General features: G+C 55.1%; 1 protein-coding gene across 6 annotated transcripts in view; it reads left to right on the forward strand.

Moving 5' to 3' along the window:
- ELN (elastin) overlaps window positions 1-15,387 on the forward strand; it is a 96,751-nt gene that overhangs the window by 23,641 nt on the left and 57,723 nt on the right. For 5 of the 6 annotated variants that reach the window (XM_048823897.2, XM_048823886.2, XM_048823887.2 and 2 more), the window contains exons 6-12: window positions 507-605; window positions 1,484-1,561; window positions 1,697-1,765; window positions 1,846-1,893; window positions 5,398-5,469; window positions 6,254-6,283; window positions 6,567-6,638. In XM_048823897.2, coding sequence (XP_048679854.1) covers window positions 507-605; window positions 1,484-1,561; window positions 1,697-1,765; window positions 1,846-1,893; window positions 5,398-5,469; window positions 6,254-6,283; window positions 6,567-6,638 — 468 coding nt within the window. The remainder of the gene's footprint in view (window positions 1-506; window positions 606-1,483; window positions 1,562-1,696; window positions 1,766-1,845; window positions 1,894-5,397; window positions 5,470-6,253; window positions 6,284-6,566; window positions 6,639-15,387) is intronic. The other variant, XM_048823885.2, reaches the window with a different exon arrangement.

Consider the following 15,387-nt stretch of genomic DNA (forward strand, 5'->3'; position numbering starts at 1 on the left):
GCACGCGGCCCTGATTTACTGAGGTGCCCCTCTGACCCAGGCAGCAGGGCACCTGGCAGAGACGTGGGTGAGTCACCAGAGTGGGTACTGAGGGGGGCTTCTTGTGCCTCCGCTCTGTAGAGCCGGCAGGGTCCAGTCCGGTCCCTGGGGTAGCCCTGAGGGCTGATTGCCCTCCCCCTGCCATGAATCTTGCGGCAGTGAAAACAACAAGGAGTCCTTGTGGCACCTTAGAGACTAATACATTTATTTGGGCATAAACTTTCGTGGGCTAGAGCTCACTTCATTAGATGCAAGGAGTGGAAAATGCAGGAGCAGGTATAAATACACAAAAGAATGGGGGTTGTCTTACCACTCTCCCCTCCCCCCAGCCCCTGGGACAGTGCAGACCCATGGCACTGGCCTGGAGCAGCATGGCTGGCAGTGGGGGACCCAGGACAGGGGTGAACCCTCCCAGCCCATGGAGCTGGAGTCTCCCGGGTCACAGCTAACTCTCCTCTTCCTGGCAGGTGGCATAGTCCAGCCAGGTTTCTACCCAGGAGGCGTCTACCCGGGCGGCATCTACCCAGGGGCTGGGCTGGGAGCCTATAAAGCTGTTGCCAAAGCTGGTGAGTGCACATGGCTTTCTGCTGCAGGGGCTGATCCCGAGTGCCTGCATGCCCCTGCCTCTCCCTGGTGCCCGTTGCCACTGCCAAAAACCAGTTGCACTGATCTGCAAGCTGGCTTAGGACAGGCACTGGGACAGGCGTCGCCTGGCACCTGGCACCGCAGCCAGACCGGGAGCTCAGGCGTCCCAAGGGGAAAGGCTGGTGCCACAGCACTTCATGGTCTGGCAGAGCTGGGATGCCCTGGGCTTGAAGAGGTGTCTCCTGCTGCCTCCCTTGCCTTACCCTCTTGCCTGGCTCTCTTGTCATGAGCCCTGGGGTTCCTGCCTTCTCTGGGACAGGTCCTGGTCTCCAGCCAGGTGTGAAGCGTCATATGAGAGGCTCTGGTCTCGTGGGCTAGAGCTGGCCTGGGGGGTGGGGTAGGGAGCTGGGGGTGAAGGGGCAGGAGTGGGCACGCACTAAGGGCCTGGAGACTGTGCCCGTGGGCCACATGCTGAGCCGAGTGCACTGGCTGGAGTTAGAGGTCGTTGCACAGGGAGCGCAGAGCTGGGTGTGCAGCACCTGGCACCTGACAGGTGGGGACCCCACTGCCCAGGCTTGGGGAGGCCTCTCCCTGTCCGATGCAACAGCGGTTGTCACTCCTGTTGCCTGTGGGACAGTGTGGGGAACCCCACATTGGATGGCACCCATTGGAGGAAGGGCAGCATGGGGAAGCCCAGAGAAGAGTGCCCACTGAGGCTGAACTTCCCTCGCACCCCTGGAGCATATGGTCCATCGAGGCTGGGCATGGGGCCCATGGCTGAGCCTGAAATACCTGGGGCTCTGGTCTCCTGCTCGGAGCTCGCTGTGCACTGTGCTGAGCGCTTCCTTTTCGTAACCAGGTGCTGGTGTGGGCGGAGTCGGCGGTGTGGGCGGAGTCGGCGGTGTGGGTGGACCCGGTGGTGTTGGGGTCTCCACAGGTAAAGTGTGTCGCAGTCCAGAGCTTGCCCACCCCTGGGCGCAACTCTGACTGCCCCGTGCCCTGCCCTGAGAGGAGCAGGGGCCTGCCGTGCTGTCTGCTGGTCCCGTGCTCATGGCCTCTGGCTCTCCTGCAGGTGCCGTAGTGCCCCAGACTGGGGTTCAGCCAGGTGTAGGCGCTGGAGGGAAACCTGCCAAGGTACCAGGTAGGTGACGGAGAAGGCTGGGAAGGGTGGGACTGTGCAGCTGGACAGAAAGTCACTGCTCTTCCTTTCTTGGCCGGCAGGTGTTGGCATTCCAGGGGTGTACCCAGGAGGCGTGCTCCCAGGAACAGGTGAGCGGTAGTCGGGCCCTGGTACTGGGCTCTACTGATGAAGCCTGTAGCCAAGGGACCCACCAGTGGCAGTGTCCCATATGCCCAGTCAGTCAGGACACCGCCCAGCCAGCCTGACTGCCACCAGCTCGCTCTGGGAAGGGCCTCACCCTGTCCAGACCGAATCTAGACCAGAAACTGAGCACTTTGCACATGGGTGCAAGCCCCGGAATGGGGCTGAGAGGGGCTCTTTGGGTGAGGGGCACGGAGTGGAGAGGGGCTGTTTGGGTTTGGGGCGTGAGGTGGGGAGGGGAGGGGACGGGCTGTTTGGGTGTGGGGTGGGGAGGGGCTGTTTGGGTTTGAGACACAAAGTGGAGAGGGGCTGTTTGGGTTTGGGGTGCAGGGTGGGGAGGGGCTGTTTGGATTTAGGGGGTGGGGTGAAGAGGGTCTGTTTGGGTTTGGGGCACAGGGTGGAGAGGGGCTGTTTGGGTTTGGGGCATGGGGTGGGGAGGGGAGAGGTTGTTTGGGTGTGGGGCGTGTGGTGGGGACGGGCTCTTTGGGTGTGGGGTGGGGAGGGTCTGTTTGGGTTTGGGGCACAGGGTGGAGAGGGTCTGTTTGGGTTTGGGGCATGGGGTGGGGAGGGTCTGTTTGGGTTTGGGGTGTGGGGTGGGGAGGGTCTGTTTGGGTGTGGGGTGGGGAGGGTCTGTTTGGGTTTGGGGCACAGGGTGGTGGGGCTGTTCGGGTGTGGGGTAGGGAAGGGCTGTTTGGGTTTGGGGCATGGGGTGGGGAGGGGCTGTTTGGGTTTGGGGCACAGGGTGGGGAGGGTCTGTTTGGGTTTGGGGCGTGGGGTGGGGAGGGGCTGTTTGGATTTAGGGGGCGTGGGGTGGGGAAGGGCTGTTTGGGCGTGGGCTGGGGAGGGGCTGTTTGGATTTAGGGGGCGTGGGGTGGGGAGGGGAGGAGCTATTTGAGTTGAGGTGGCCCAGGCTCCCCCAGGCGGCTGCTGTGGAAACCAAGCAACGGTGGGGTCGAGCACTAGCGTGGGGCAGCCACTGGCAGCAAAGCCCAGGAAATGTCAGGGTGGGGGGCAGAGTTGACAACATGGCAATGCCAGTCTCTCGTTCAGTGGACTCCCATCCCCAGGGATACCCTGTGCACTTCCCCCCGTCCCTGAGCTGGGGGCTTGGGGGTGGGGTGGGAATGATCAGGACCCTGGAAACTTCCACCTCTGTCTGGGGCTGTGAACCCCGCAGCGCTCAGTATCCACTGTGAAGGGGGTGCCGGAGAGACACAGGGGGTGAGATGGCAACTGGCATGGCCACAGGCCTGGCCAAGAGGGGTGTGGAGTTCCTGGGGACAGGGGTCTGGCCCTGGTAATCGTAGTAACCACGGAGCCCCGGCTCTAAGGGGGTGGGGGGGTGTCAGAAAGTGCAGCCCTCCCATGGCCTGCACAAGCCTGCACGTGTGGGAGCAGGGACCTGCTGGGCCATTTCCACTGTGGGGTGTGCTCTGGGCTCCTACTCCACATTCACAGGGCAGGAGCCCCGGGGCCTGTCCACCTGTCGGGAGAGCCCTGTGCCGGTGCTGCTCATGAGAGAGACATTGGCCACAGAGCTGGCCCCTCACCAGCCCTCAGAAGGCTGCAAGCTGCCCCCACAGCCACTGAGCCACCTCTAGGCATGGCTGCTTGGGCTGTTCAGTGCGGTGCCTACCCATGCACCAGGCGCCTGCCCATGCACCAGGCGCCCTCCCCTCCCCAGGACCATGGGAGACCTTGACCAGTCTCTCGTACTGCCACCGGGGGTTAGATTTCAACAGGCACCCTAGAGGAGAAAAGCCCCACCTCCCATCTCCGATTCCCTGGAGCCAGCTAGTCCCCCGCCCTGGGGCCGGATGGGAGCTGGTGCCCCCTAAAGAGGAAAGGTCCAGAGTCCTATTCCCCACCCCCTGAGTCTCCCTCACCTGGATTGGATCAGAACAAAAGCCTTTGAAGGGCCCCATCTCCCAAGCCCCTCCCTGTCCATTCGTTGTAGATGTGGCCTTGATACGTTCTCTGCTCTAGAATGGCCCGGCTTGGTGTGGCTTGTGAGAAGGCAAGTCCCAGTGGATAGAGGCATATCATGCATCCCAGACACTGACTGCAGCCCAGGCGTGCAGCGGGGACACACCTCTCTCCCTCTGCCCCAGTGCTCGTGGAATGGCAGGAATTGGTCCATCCATCCCAGGAGCACTGGGGCAGGGAGAAAGATGAGGAAATGAGAGGGTGGGGGAGCGACTCCTCCAGCAAACTCCTCCAGACTGCCCGCCTTAACTGGACCTTCCAGGTGACGTGCAGGGAACACCAAGGGAGCAACTCCCAGAGACATCTCTGCAGAGTCCAGCTCTTATCACTGGCCACGCACAGAAATGACCAAGGCAGCTGCCTCCAAAGAGGCTCAGCTGAGGTTGTCCATCTCCCTTCAGTACACAGCACTGAGATGGATTATAGAGAAACTAAGCATCAGTCTATTAATAAGGAACAGAGATTTAAGTGATACCGAGCAAGAGAAAAAGGGACAGGTCTGGTTACAAACAAAACAAAAATAACCTGCTTTCTGGTGAGCAAAACTTCACTCCAGCAAGCTACAGTCTTTGCCTGAGCAGCTTTCCCAATTACCGCCAGGTACCAGCATCTCTGGCCCCTCAGGCAGGAGGACCCACCATGCACAGAATTTTGTCCCCTAAGTGATGAATAACCAAGTCCCCTTTCTTCCCTTTTATAGTCCAGCAAACCTCGGCAATGTGTTCTTGGGAAGTGTCTCCCCAGATGAAGCTTTCCTTTCCTGGTGCTTGTGCTCCAGGAAGCTGGTGCCCCTGCTGTCCTCTCATCCCTCTCTCAATGGGCTTGTCCTGTTACTCAGATGCAAGTGTATCTCCATTGTCTCTGGCATGGCCTTGCTCAGTGACACTGGAGATACAAGCAGACAGGCAAACCAGCATTCCTTTGGCTAGGACAGACTTGTTACCCACTCTGCTTGGATTGCTTGGTCTAAACAGAGAATAGTACCGTATTTCTAGCACACCTCCATAACCTTATGCGCTAACCATACAGGCATCATGTAACATCCATGACCAGTGTCACCAGTCCATATCATACCTTGCAAGATACTTTTTGGATAAATATTATAACAGTGTGTTCTGTGTAGTAAGTTTGCCAGGCCCGGTAACAACTGTAGCTACAGACAGTGACCCCTTTGTGCACTGAGGATCAAGTGGATCAGGAGGAGACAGAAGGATGGGAATGGGGAGGGGGAGCAAGACTGCAAGAGACAGGAAGTAACAGGATCTGAGCCAGGGAACAGAACAGCCCAGCAGCAGCCGCTCAGCAGGAGTTGGGACAGAGCAGGGATCGGGGCACAGACAGGTGCCTGGCTCTCAGTCCCACGATCTGCGTTGGGACAGGGATCGGTGCGCAGGGGGGCTGGTGGGGCTGTCACTGGGGGTGTCCCTGTCCTGCATTCAGTTGGCTCCCTCTGCACTGTGTTGTAGGGGTCCGTTACCCTGGCATAGGTGTCCTGCCTGGTGTGCCCACTGGGACTGGAGTCAAGGCGAAAGCCCCAGGTATGTTGCCCTTCCCCAGGGAGTATCAGGTACCAGTGGGGCGGGAGCTGCCATGGCTCCTGTGTGGGCTGGAGTGGGCGGCGAGGTCTGGGCAGAGATGACAGGAGGCTGCATCCTTCTGTGAGGATGTGACCCAGCAGGACTGGGGGAGTGTTGACCTGGGAATGTGCCCTGGGGATGGGAGACCTGAGAGCCTGTCACCTGAGCCAGGAGGGGGAGGGGGAGGTAACACCTCTGCCCAGGAATGTGAACAGAGGCTGCAGGAGAGAGCCTGCTGGGGGGGGGGGGGGTTAGTTTTCAGTTTGGGGCTGGGTGGAGGAACGCAGGGAACCCCAGGGCTGGGGTCTAAGCTCCCTGCTCCCCCAGAAGGACTTGACTGAGGGGTCCTGGTTGTACCCACAAGCTTTGTTTTGGACTGTGTTCCTGTTGTCCAATAAACCTCCTGTTTTACTGGCTGGCTGAGAGTCTCAGTGAATCCCAGGAAGAGGGGTGCAGGGCCTGGACTCCCCCACACTCCGTGACACCTTCATCATGCCAAGAGTGCACGGGGTGGGAGAAGGCACATTTTCCTGGGGTTGTCTCAGGGTGTAGGAGGGACTTGGGTGAGGTGGAGGCCTACATTGATTGTCTCAGGCCCATATAGACCCGCTCAGGCCTCTATGGACCCGCATGGACCCCTGTGGACCAGCTAAGACCCACATGGACCAGCTCAGGCCTCTATGGACTAGCTCATACCTATATTGGCTGGCTGTGAGGCTCATGTACCTGTTTCTCTCTTTAACAGGAGCAGCAGGAGCCCTTGCAGGAATTCCCGGTGAGTCTCCTGGTTTCCCAGCCTGCTGCATGCTTTTGTTTGCATGGTCCATATACCCAAGTGATGTCTGTACAGCCCCAGGGCCTGCCCATGCTGCATTCAGGGTCTCAGAGCCCCCAGCTCTGCCCACATGTTACTTCCTGCTCTGCTCTGTTCTTGCTCTGGGATTCTGGACACCCCACAGACACTCCCCTTGTGCCCTTCGGCTGGTGGCGGGCTCATGGAGCAGGTGCTGGAAGGAGCACTGGGCGTTCGCCTGAGAGTTTCTGCTGTTGTCTTTCAGGATTTGGAGGCTTCGGGGGCCAGCAGCCTGGCGTCCCTCTGGGATACCCCATCAAAGCCCCCAAGCTCCCAGGTAAGTAGCCATCAGGCGGGACAGGAGCGGGCAAGCCTTCCCTAGCTTTGCCTTTGGGGAGAACGGGCATTGCTGCTGCTCTGCTGGGGGATTTCCTCCAACTGAGCCCCGCCTTGCCTGCTGCATTTAGACCTAAACTGGAGCCCCAGCTCTTCCTGCCACCCCCTGCGCACCAGCATATGGGAGCAGGAAAGACCTGTGCCCAGGGCGAGCCCAAGAAGGAGTGGACAGCACTAAACTCTCTGCCAGAGCAGGGAGGGGGCAGGCAAAGGGGGAGGCACAGAGAGGCTGGGAGTACGTTACCAGCTCTTCCTTTCCTTTGGATCCTATAGGCTTCTTCTTTGTTATTTGTATTACTGCAGCGCTTAGCCCGGGGCCCCACTGCGCTCGGTGCTGTACAGACATGTTCATATTTGGTGCAGCTCTTACCCCAGGGCTGCTGCTGGCTGACCCGCGAGTGACAGTTCCAGCATGAGGCCCTGAATTCATAGTAGGACCTAGAAAGTGGCCTGCCTGGAAGTTCGTGAGAGCTGCTGGGCTCAGGCATCACCTATCCAGGGACCCAGCTTTAACCTTCCATGTGTGAGGACACCAGGCCGTGCCCTTGCGCCTGCTGGGCGTGGGGGGGGACAGCAGTGTAGGAGGGGGTAATATGGAGGTGAGACCCGTCTTGTTTTACCCCCACTCCGCTGGAGATGAGCGGGAGAGTGCGAGCGCAGGGCTGGGGACACATTGGGTGCATGCCTTGGCCGGGCTGTCCAGAGACAAGCAGGGTGAGGCCTGGGAGCTCCTGCAGGTAGCAGCCTGGGCCCTTAGGCCCTGGGAGCGCTGCAATGTCTTTCCTGGCAGGCTGAGGCAACTTGCTGTTGCCAAGGTTTATTGTGCAACATGCTGATCCAGGACTGCAGCAGATGCCGCCGTCGGACGGACGGGAAGAAGGGGGTCGGGGTCAAAGCCAGGCCAGGGAGCTGCTCCCACAGGGCTGTTGCAAGGGGTAGCTTTTAAGCCCTATCTCTGAGGATAACTGGTTGCATGGTTACAAACTGCTGCTTTGGTAGCAGCCTCCCTGGAGAGAGGCAACCCTGACTTCCTGAGCCCCTGGCGCTGGGCAGGGTCCCAGACAGACAGGGCAGTGCAATGTGAAACTCCTCACCAGACCCGCCAGAGTCCCCCACTGGGGCCCATCGCAGCGAGAGGCAGAAATACTTGAACCAGGCCGACTTCCTCCCGCAGAGGCAGAGTTACACTCATTAGGGCCCTTCTCTTCCTGAGCAGCCCGGGCTGCTGATTCCTGAGAAGCCAAAGAGCCACTCAGTGAGATCGCTCCCCGAGCTGTCTGGCATCTGCCCCACAGCACGGTTTCCGCCGCCTAGCCGCTGCTCCAGACTGTCTTTGATGGGCTGCCTGGTGCTAACGATCAAGCCACCAATGTATGGCTGAGGCAGCGCCTGGCTCCTGCAGCACAGCCCCGCCAGTGGCCCAGAGCCCAGATGCGGCGTTGCCGCCGGCTGACCCACTTACTGGGGAGCCACCGTTAATAAATCGCAGGAGATAGCCCCCCTGGGGAGCCATGCTCTCAGCGTCTCCCTGCTCCAGGCAGCACTCCCCCACCCCTCCCTTCGTGCTGCGGGGCTCCCCACCAAGCGCTGACGCCCGGGTCCCTCTGCTTCTCTGCTCAGCCCTCCACAGAAATACCCTCCTCTCGAGGCAACTGTAGCAGCCCTTGTCAGAGTGCTGGGGTCGCTCCCCACACCCAAGCACCTGGAGCTGGGCAGGGAGCCGGGCTTTTTCTCCCAGGCACTCTAGTTTGGTTAGTGCTACCCCTGCACTGTAAACTACTGCCATTTTAGCATGAGTCTCACCCTCCTGGGTGTTGTTAAAGTCTCCCATGATCTCACGGGCTCTGAGCTCAGCTTCGCCAGCCTCCCCTTGCCTGTGAACCCTCCACATGGCTTATTTTTAAGCTAGTCTCCTGATTTTGTGGAGTTTGGGCCTGACTTGTTTTTGAATGCTTGCAGTTGGCCAGACTGAATCAGAACATTTTTCGAGGTGCCTAAATAGGGGTTGAGGGGCAAAAGCCCCCAGGCTTGATACAGTAAGGCATTTTTCACAAAATGGGTCTCTGTGTGGGGGGTAGGAGTGGGGCGGGTTGGGGCTAGCTGCCCCTCCAAGCACATTTAACACCAGATGATATTTTCTAAGTTGTTAGCTTTCTTGTGGCGGGAGGCACCATCCTGTGTCCTGGTGGTTATTCATAGACTTCCATAGCTTAACCATTGTGATCATCTAGTCGGACCACCGTCTAACATAGGTTGGAATATAGAATGTCCCCGTTAAAAAGGGCCACTGCCCTGAGAACGAGGATTCTGGGTCTCCACCTGCAAACTCCAGGCCTACAAATGAAGGTTTGATGCTAGGTATTACTCCCTGGTACAAAAAGTCCAGTCAAAATGAATAGGCCTCAGTCGGCTACTGCCTGTCCTAGCGTTTACGTGGTGAGGCCTTGATCACACCTTCTGTGGGTTGTTTGAATAAACAGCCGCTGCTCTTGCTATGGGTTATCAGAACAGACAGCGATCACACTTTCCAGGGGCTGTTTCCATAGGTAGCAATTTTGGTGGGTTAATTGAATAGGCCCCAGTCACTTTTTCTGTCAATATTTGAGTAGGCAGCAAACACTCTTTCTGTGGTTATTTGAACCCTGTTCTATGAGTCATCTGACGAGGTAGCTGTGACCAAGTGGGAGTTTTCTGATGAACGTTATGCATGACAGGACCTACTCGACTAGGGAATGCAACTGCAGGGGGGTTCAAATGCTGCTCCCAGGGCAAAGCAGGATACATGAGGTGTTTGGGTCACATAACTGTCTGGGGTGATATGAATGTGTTGTTTTGGTTGAAACTGACCCCTATCAATAGAGGATCCAGAAAGACAGTGGGAACCCCAAGGACTGAACAATTGACACGTAACAATGGGAAACTCCAGCAGGCAGAACATGTGAACTCAGTAGGTGTCCTGCAGGAGGATAATGGACCATTTTTGCTGATCACAAATCTGATGTGGATACAAATTTTGTATCCGCGCAGGGCTCTAGACATAGGTCTGACCTGGGACTGACAGACAAGAGCAGAAATTGACAGAAAAGAAATCAAGATGGTTCCTAGAGCAGCACAGTCAAGGGACCCCTGGCTTTAGGGGAACCTATAGCCCATGGGCCAGATCCAGCCTGCTGCTTCATTTCATATGGCCCGCAGCAAGTCTCCGCGCCGGGGGCCGTAAACCTGGAGCCTTGGCGCTCCCCCCATGGGGCTGGAGCAGCAAGTGCCGGCTCGCCCTGCTGCAGGGAGAAGAAAGGGTCGGCTCCATGTCCCTGTAGCCCGTAGCAGCAGGGGTGATCAGGGAAGCTCTGCACACTGCCCCCGCCCCCAGCGCCAGCTCTGCAGCTCCCATTGGCTGGGAACCGCAGCCACGAGGAGCTGTGGCCACAGCACCTGTGAGTGCAGGCAGCGCGCAGAGTCCCCGGACCCTCTACCTAGGGGCTGGACATGGCGGCCGCTTCTGGGAGCAGCACGGAGCCTGGGCAGGCCAGGAGCCTGCCCTAGGCCTGCTGCGCTGCCGACCGGGAACCACCAGGAGTAAGCACCGTCCAGCTGGAGCCCGCACACCGAACCCCCTGCCCCAGGTCGGAATCCCCTCCCGCACCCTAACTCCCTCCCAGATCCCGCACCCCCCACACATACCCCCAACACCCTGCCCCAGCCCTGAGCTCCCTCCCACACCCAAACTTCCTCCCAGAGCCTGCACCCTGAACCTTCTCTCACCCCAGTGCCCTGTCCCAGCCCTGACGCCACTCCCGCATTCCAAACACCTTGGCCCCAGCCCTTAGCCCCCTCCTGCACCCCAAACCTTCCTCCCCAGCCCCACCCCAGAGCCCATACTTCCAGCCGGAGCCCTCACCCCCTCCCGCACCCCCACCCTCTGCCCCAGCCTGGAGCCCCCTCCTGCACCCTGAACCCCTGGTTTCTGTCCCCACCCCAGAGCCTAGGGGAAGGCTCAAGCCTCCCCCTCCGCCCCCCACAGGGCTGTGTGTAGCCTGCAACTGATTTTTTCTGTGGGTCAATGATCCCAATAGAAAAAAGGCTTTAGTTAGTATGGAGGGGAGGGATAGCTTGGTGGTTTGAGCATTGGCCTGCTAAACCCAGGGTTGTGAGTTCAATCCTTGAGGGGGCCATTTAGGGATCTGGGGCAAAAATTGGGGATTGGTCCTGCTTTGAGCAGGGGGTGGGACTAGATGATCTCCAGAAGGCCCTTCCAACCCTGATATTCTATGACTATTCCTTAACCTTTGCTTCTTTATTGTACCCTAAGGACTTCCCGATGTTGACTAATAAACACTTCTTTGTTTCAATAAGGCGGCCTGGTGTCCCTGCAAATACCTTCTGAGGTTCACTGATCCCTGAAGAGGGCAGAAAATCTCAGAACTGGAGTCTATCTTAGAGCTCATGGAGTGAAACAGGAGTGCTGGAGCCCAAAGGCTCAGTCTTAAAGGTGTTGAGGCCACATGGCCTACCCGAAGGAGGAGTGGGACCCCTTCAAGTTCTGGTACACTGAAGGGGTTCCTCCCTGAGGTACAGCTCTGTGACAGTAGCACTCACCTCTTCTATGATTATTGGAATAGGCAGCAAGGGCTCTACCTTGACTAGGTATCAATTGCCCTTCCCATAGGCTTATTTGAATAGGATATGATCCCCCTTTCGATGGGTTCTTTGACTAGGACTCAATCCCCATCCGATGAAGTGAGCTGTAGCTCACGAAAGCTTATGCTCAAATAAATTGGTTAGTCTCTAAGGTGCCACAAGTACTCCTTTTCTTTTTGCAAATCCCCTTTCTGTGGTTATCTGTCTAGGCCTCAATCCCCCTTTGTCTAGACTTCAGTCCCCCTTTCTATGGGTTCTTTGAAGAGGCCTCAGGTGCTTTTTCTGTTGGTTGTTTGACTAGGATGCCGCACCCATTCTGTGGTTAGTAGACTATGCACTGATTGCCCTTTTCTATTGTTTATTTGACTACGCACTGGTTGCCCTTTCTGTCCACTATTTGACTAGGCAGCAATTAGCCTATGACTAGGTAGCAATGGCCCTTTGAAGAACGGCAGACGCTCTCTGTATTGGTTATTTCAGTAGATCATCATCACCCTTTTTATGGGTTATTTCCATAGGCAAAGATAACGGAATGGGATGTGATTGCCCTTTTTGTGTGTCATTTGAGTAGGCCTTGATCACCCTTTTTATGGCTATTTGAGTAGGCAGAAATCACCCTTTCTATCAGTTCTTTGGCTAAGGCTATGTACACACTACAGCTTCGGTCACTACAGCTTGTGTTGATTGCGGGTGTGAATTCACCACCCCCCAAGTGATGTAATTTACACCGATGTAAGTGCTGGCAGGGACAGCGCTATGTCGGCAGGAGAGTTTCTCATGCTAACATAGCTCATTGGGGATGCATTAATTAATTAAAAAAGAAGCTTACAAGAAGTGGAAGGTTGGACATATGACCAGGGAAGAGTATAAAAATATTGCTCGGGCATGTAGGAATGAAATTAGGAGGGCCAAATCGCACCTGGACTGCAGCTAGCGAGAGATGTCAAGAGTAACAAGAAGGGTTTCTTCAGGTCTGTTGGCAACAAGAAGAAAGCCAAGGAAAGTGTGGGCCCCTTAATGAATGAGGGAGGCAACCTAGTGACAGAGGATGTGGAAAAAGCTAATGTACTCAATGCTTTTTTTGCCTCTGTCTTCACGAACAAGGTCAGCTCCCAGACTGCTGCGCTGGGCATCACAACATGGGCAATAGATGGCCAGCCCTCTGTGGAGAAAGAGGTGGTTAGGGACTATTTAGAAAAGCTGGACGTGCACAAGTCCATGGGGCCGGACGAGTTGCATCCGAGAGTGCTAAAGGAGTTGGCGGCTGTGATTGCAGAGCCATTGGCCATTATCTTTGAAAACTCGTGGCGAACGGGGGAAGTCCCGGATGACTGGAAATAGGCTAATGTAGTGTCAATCTTTAAAAAAGGGAAGAAGGAGGATCCTGGGAACTACAGGCCAGTGAGCCTCACTTCAGTCCCCGGAAAAATCATGGAGCAGGTCCTCAAAGAATCAATCCTGAAGCACTTACATGAGAGGAAAGTGATCAGGAACAGTCAGCATGGATTCACCAAGGGAAGGTCATGCCTGACTAATCTAATCGCCTTCTATGATGAGATGACTGGTTCTGTGGTTGAAGGGAAAGCAGTGGATGTATTGTATCTTGACTTTAGCAAAGCTTTTGACATGGTCTCCCACAGTATTCTTGTCAGCAAGTTAAAGAAGTATGGGCTGGATGAATGCACTATAAGGTGGGTAGAAAGTTGGCTAGATTGTCGGGCTCAACGGGTAGGGATCAATGGCTCCATGTCTAGTTGGCAGCCGGTGTCAAGTGGAGTGCCCCAGGGGTCGGTCCTGGGGCCGGTTTTGTTCAATATCTTCATAAATGATCTGGAGGATGGTGTGGATTGCACTCTTAGCAAATTTGCGGATGATACTAAACTGGGAGGAGTGGTAGATACGCTGGAGGGCAGGGATAGGATACAGAGGGACCTAGACAAATTGGAGGATTGGGCCAAAAGAAATCTGATGAGGTTCAATAAGGATAAGTGCAGGGTCCTGCACTTAGGATGGAAGAACCCAATGCACAGCTACAGACTAGGGACCGAATGGCTAGGCAGCAGTTCTGCGGAAAAGGACCTAGGGGTGACAGTGGACAAGAAGCTGGATATGAGTCAGCAGTGTGCCCTTGTTGCCAAGAAGGCCAATGGTATTTTGGGATGTATAAGTAGGGGCATAGCGAGCATATCGAGGGACGTGATCGTCCCCCTCTATTCGACATTGGTGAGGCCTCATCTGGAGTACTGTGTCCAGTTTTGGGCCCCACACTACAAGAAGGATGTGGAAAAATTTGAGAGAGTCCAGCGAAGGGCAACAAAAATGATTAGGGGTCTGGAACACATGACTTATGAGGAGAGGCTGAGGGAACTGGGATTGTTTAGTCTGCGGAAGAGAAGAATGAGGGGGGATTTGATAGCTGCTTTCAACTACCTGAGAGGTGGTTCCAGAGAGGATGGTTCTAGACTATTCTCAGTGGTGGAAGAGGACAGGACAAGGAGTAATGGTCTCAAGTTGCAGTGGGGGAGGTTTAGGTTGGATATTAGGAAAAACTTTTTCACTAGGAGGGTGGTGAAACACTGCAGTGTATTGCCTAGGGAGGTGGTGGAATCTCCTTCCTTAGAAGTTTTTAAGGTCAGGCTTGACAGAGCCCTGGCTGGGATGATTTAATTGGGGATGGGTCCTGCTTTTGAGCAGGGGGTTGGACTAGATGACCTCCTGAGGTCCCTTCCAACCCTGATATTCTATGATTCTATGATTCTATGATTCTAAGTCGACAGGAGAGCTCTCTCCCTTGGCTTAGCTCCTCTGCACTAGCTGAGCTGCTGAAAGCCCTGTCATGTAGCTGTGCCCGAAGCAGTGATCACCCTTTCTATGTGTAAGTAGCAATCACTCTATGTGTTAGCTGTTTGACTAGGCAGTAATCGCCCTCCCTACCAGTTATTTGAATGGGCAGCTTTCACCCTTTCTGTGGGTTGTTTGACCAGGTGTTGATAGCTCTTTCTATTTGTTATTAGCCTAGGCCGCGATTGCCACCAGTAATCTGAATAAGCAGCATCTGCCCTTTCAATGGTTTAGTTGACGAGGCATCTGTTGCCCTTTCTATGCATTATTTCAGTAGGCAGCGATTACCCTCTCTAGGTTATTTGACTAGTCAGCAATCCTCCTGTTAAAGCTATTTGAATAGTATGTGATTGCCTTTTTATGAATTATTCCCATAGTTATTTGACTAAGTGTCGAAAGCCATTTATGTGAGGTATTTGTTTAGGTAGTGATTGCTCTTCCTATGGTTATGTGACTAGGCAGTGATCACGGTTTATATCGGTTATTTGAAAGGGATCACCCTTTCTGCTGTTTATTTGACCACACTTTGATCGTCCTTTCGGTGGGTTATTTCAATAATCAGCAATCACCCTTTCTATAGGATATTTGATATGATACACACAGCCTTTCTATGGGACATTTGACTAGGTGTCAATAGCCCATTTGGTCATTTGACTCGGATGCTATCTCCCTTTCTATGTGTTATTTGATATGATGCTGTGGCCCTTTCTGTGGGTTATTTGGCTGGGCATTGATACCCCTTCCTATTGGTTATTTGAATGGGCAGCGATGACTTGATTGGTGTTTTGACTAGGCATTGTTTGGCCTTTCTATCAGCTATTTGATTCAGGAGAGATTGCTTGTCAGCGTTCCCTCCCCACTCTGAACTCTGGGGTACAGATGTGGGGATCCGCATGAAAAACCTCCTAAACTTTCCACAAATTCCTTTCCTTGTCCTTGGACGGTATTGCTGCCACCACCAAGTGATTTACACAAAAATTCAGGAAAGGGTCACTTGGAGTCCCTATTTCCCCCAAAATATCTCCTCAAGCCCCTTCACCCCCTTTCCTGGGGAGGCTTGAGAATAATATATCAACCAATTGGTTACAATGTAAGCACAGACCAAACCCTTTACCTTTAGGAAACTAAAATCAATCAGGTTCTTAAAAGAAGCGCTTTATTATAAAGAAAAAAGTAAAAGAATTACACTTACAAAATCAGGATGGAAGGTA

This window comes from Caretta caretta, chromosome 17 (assembly GCF_965140235.1).
Source record: "Caretta caretta isolate rCarCar2 chromosome 17, rCarCar1.hap1, whole genome shotgun sequence".
In the NCBI taxonomy this organism is placed as follows: domain Eukaryota; kingdom Metazoa; phylum Chordata; order Testudines; family Cheloniidae; genus Caretta; species Caretta caretta.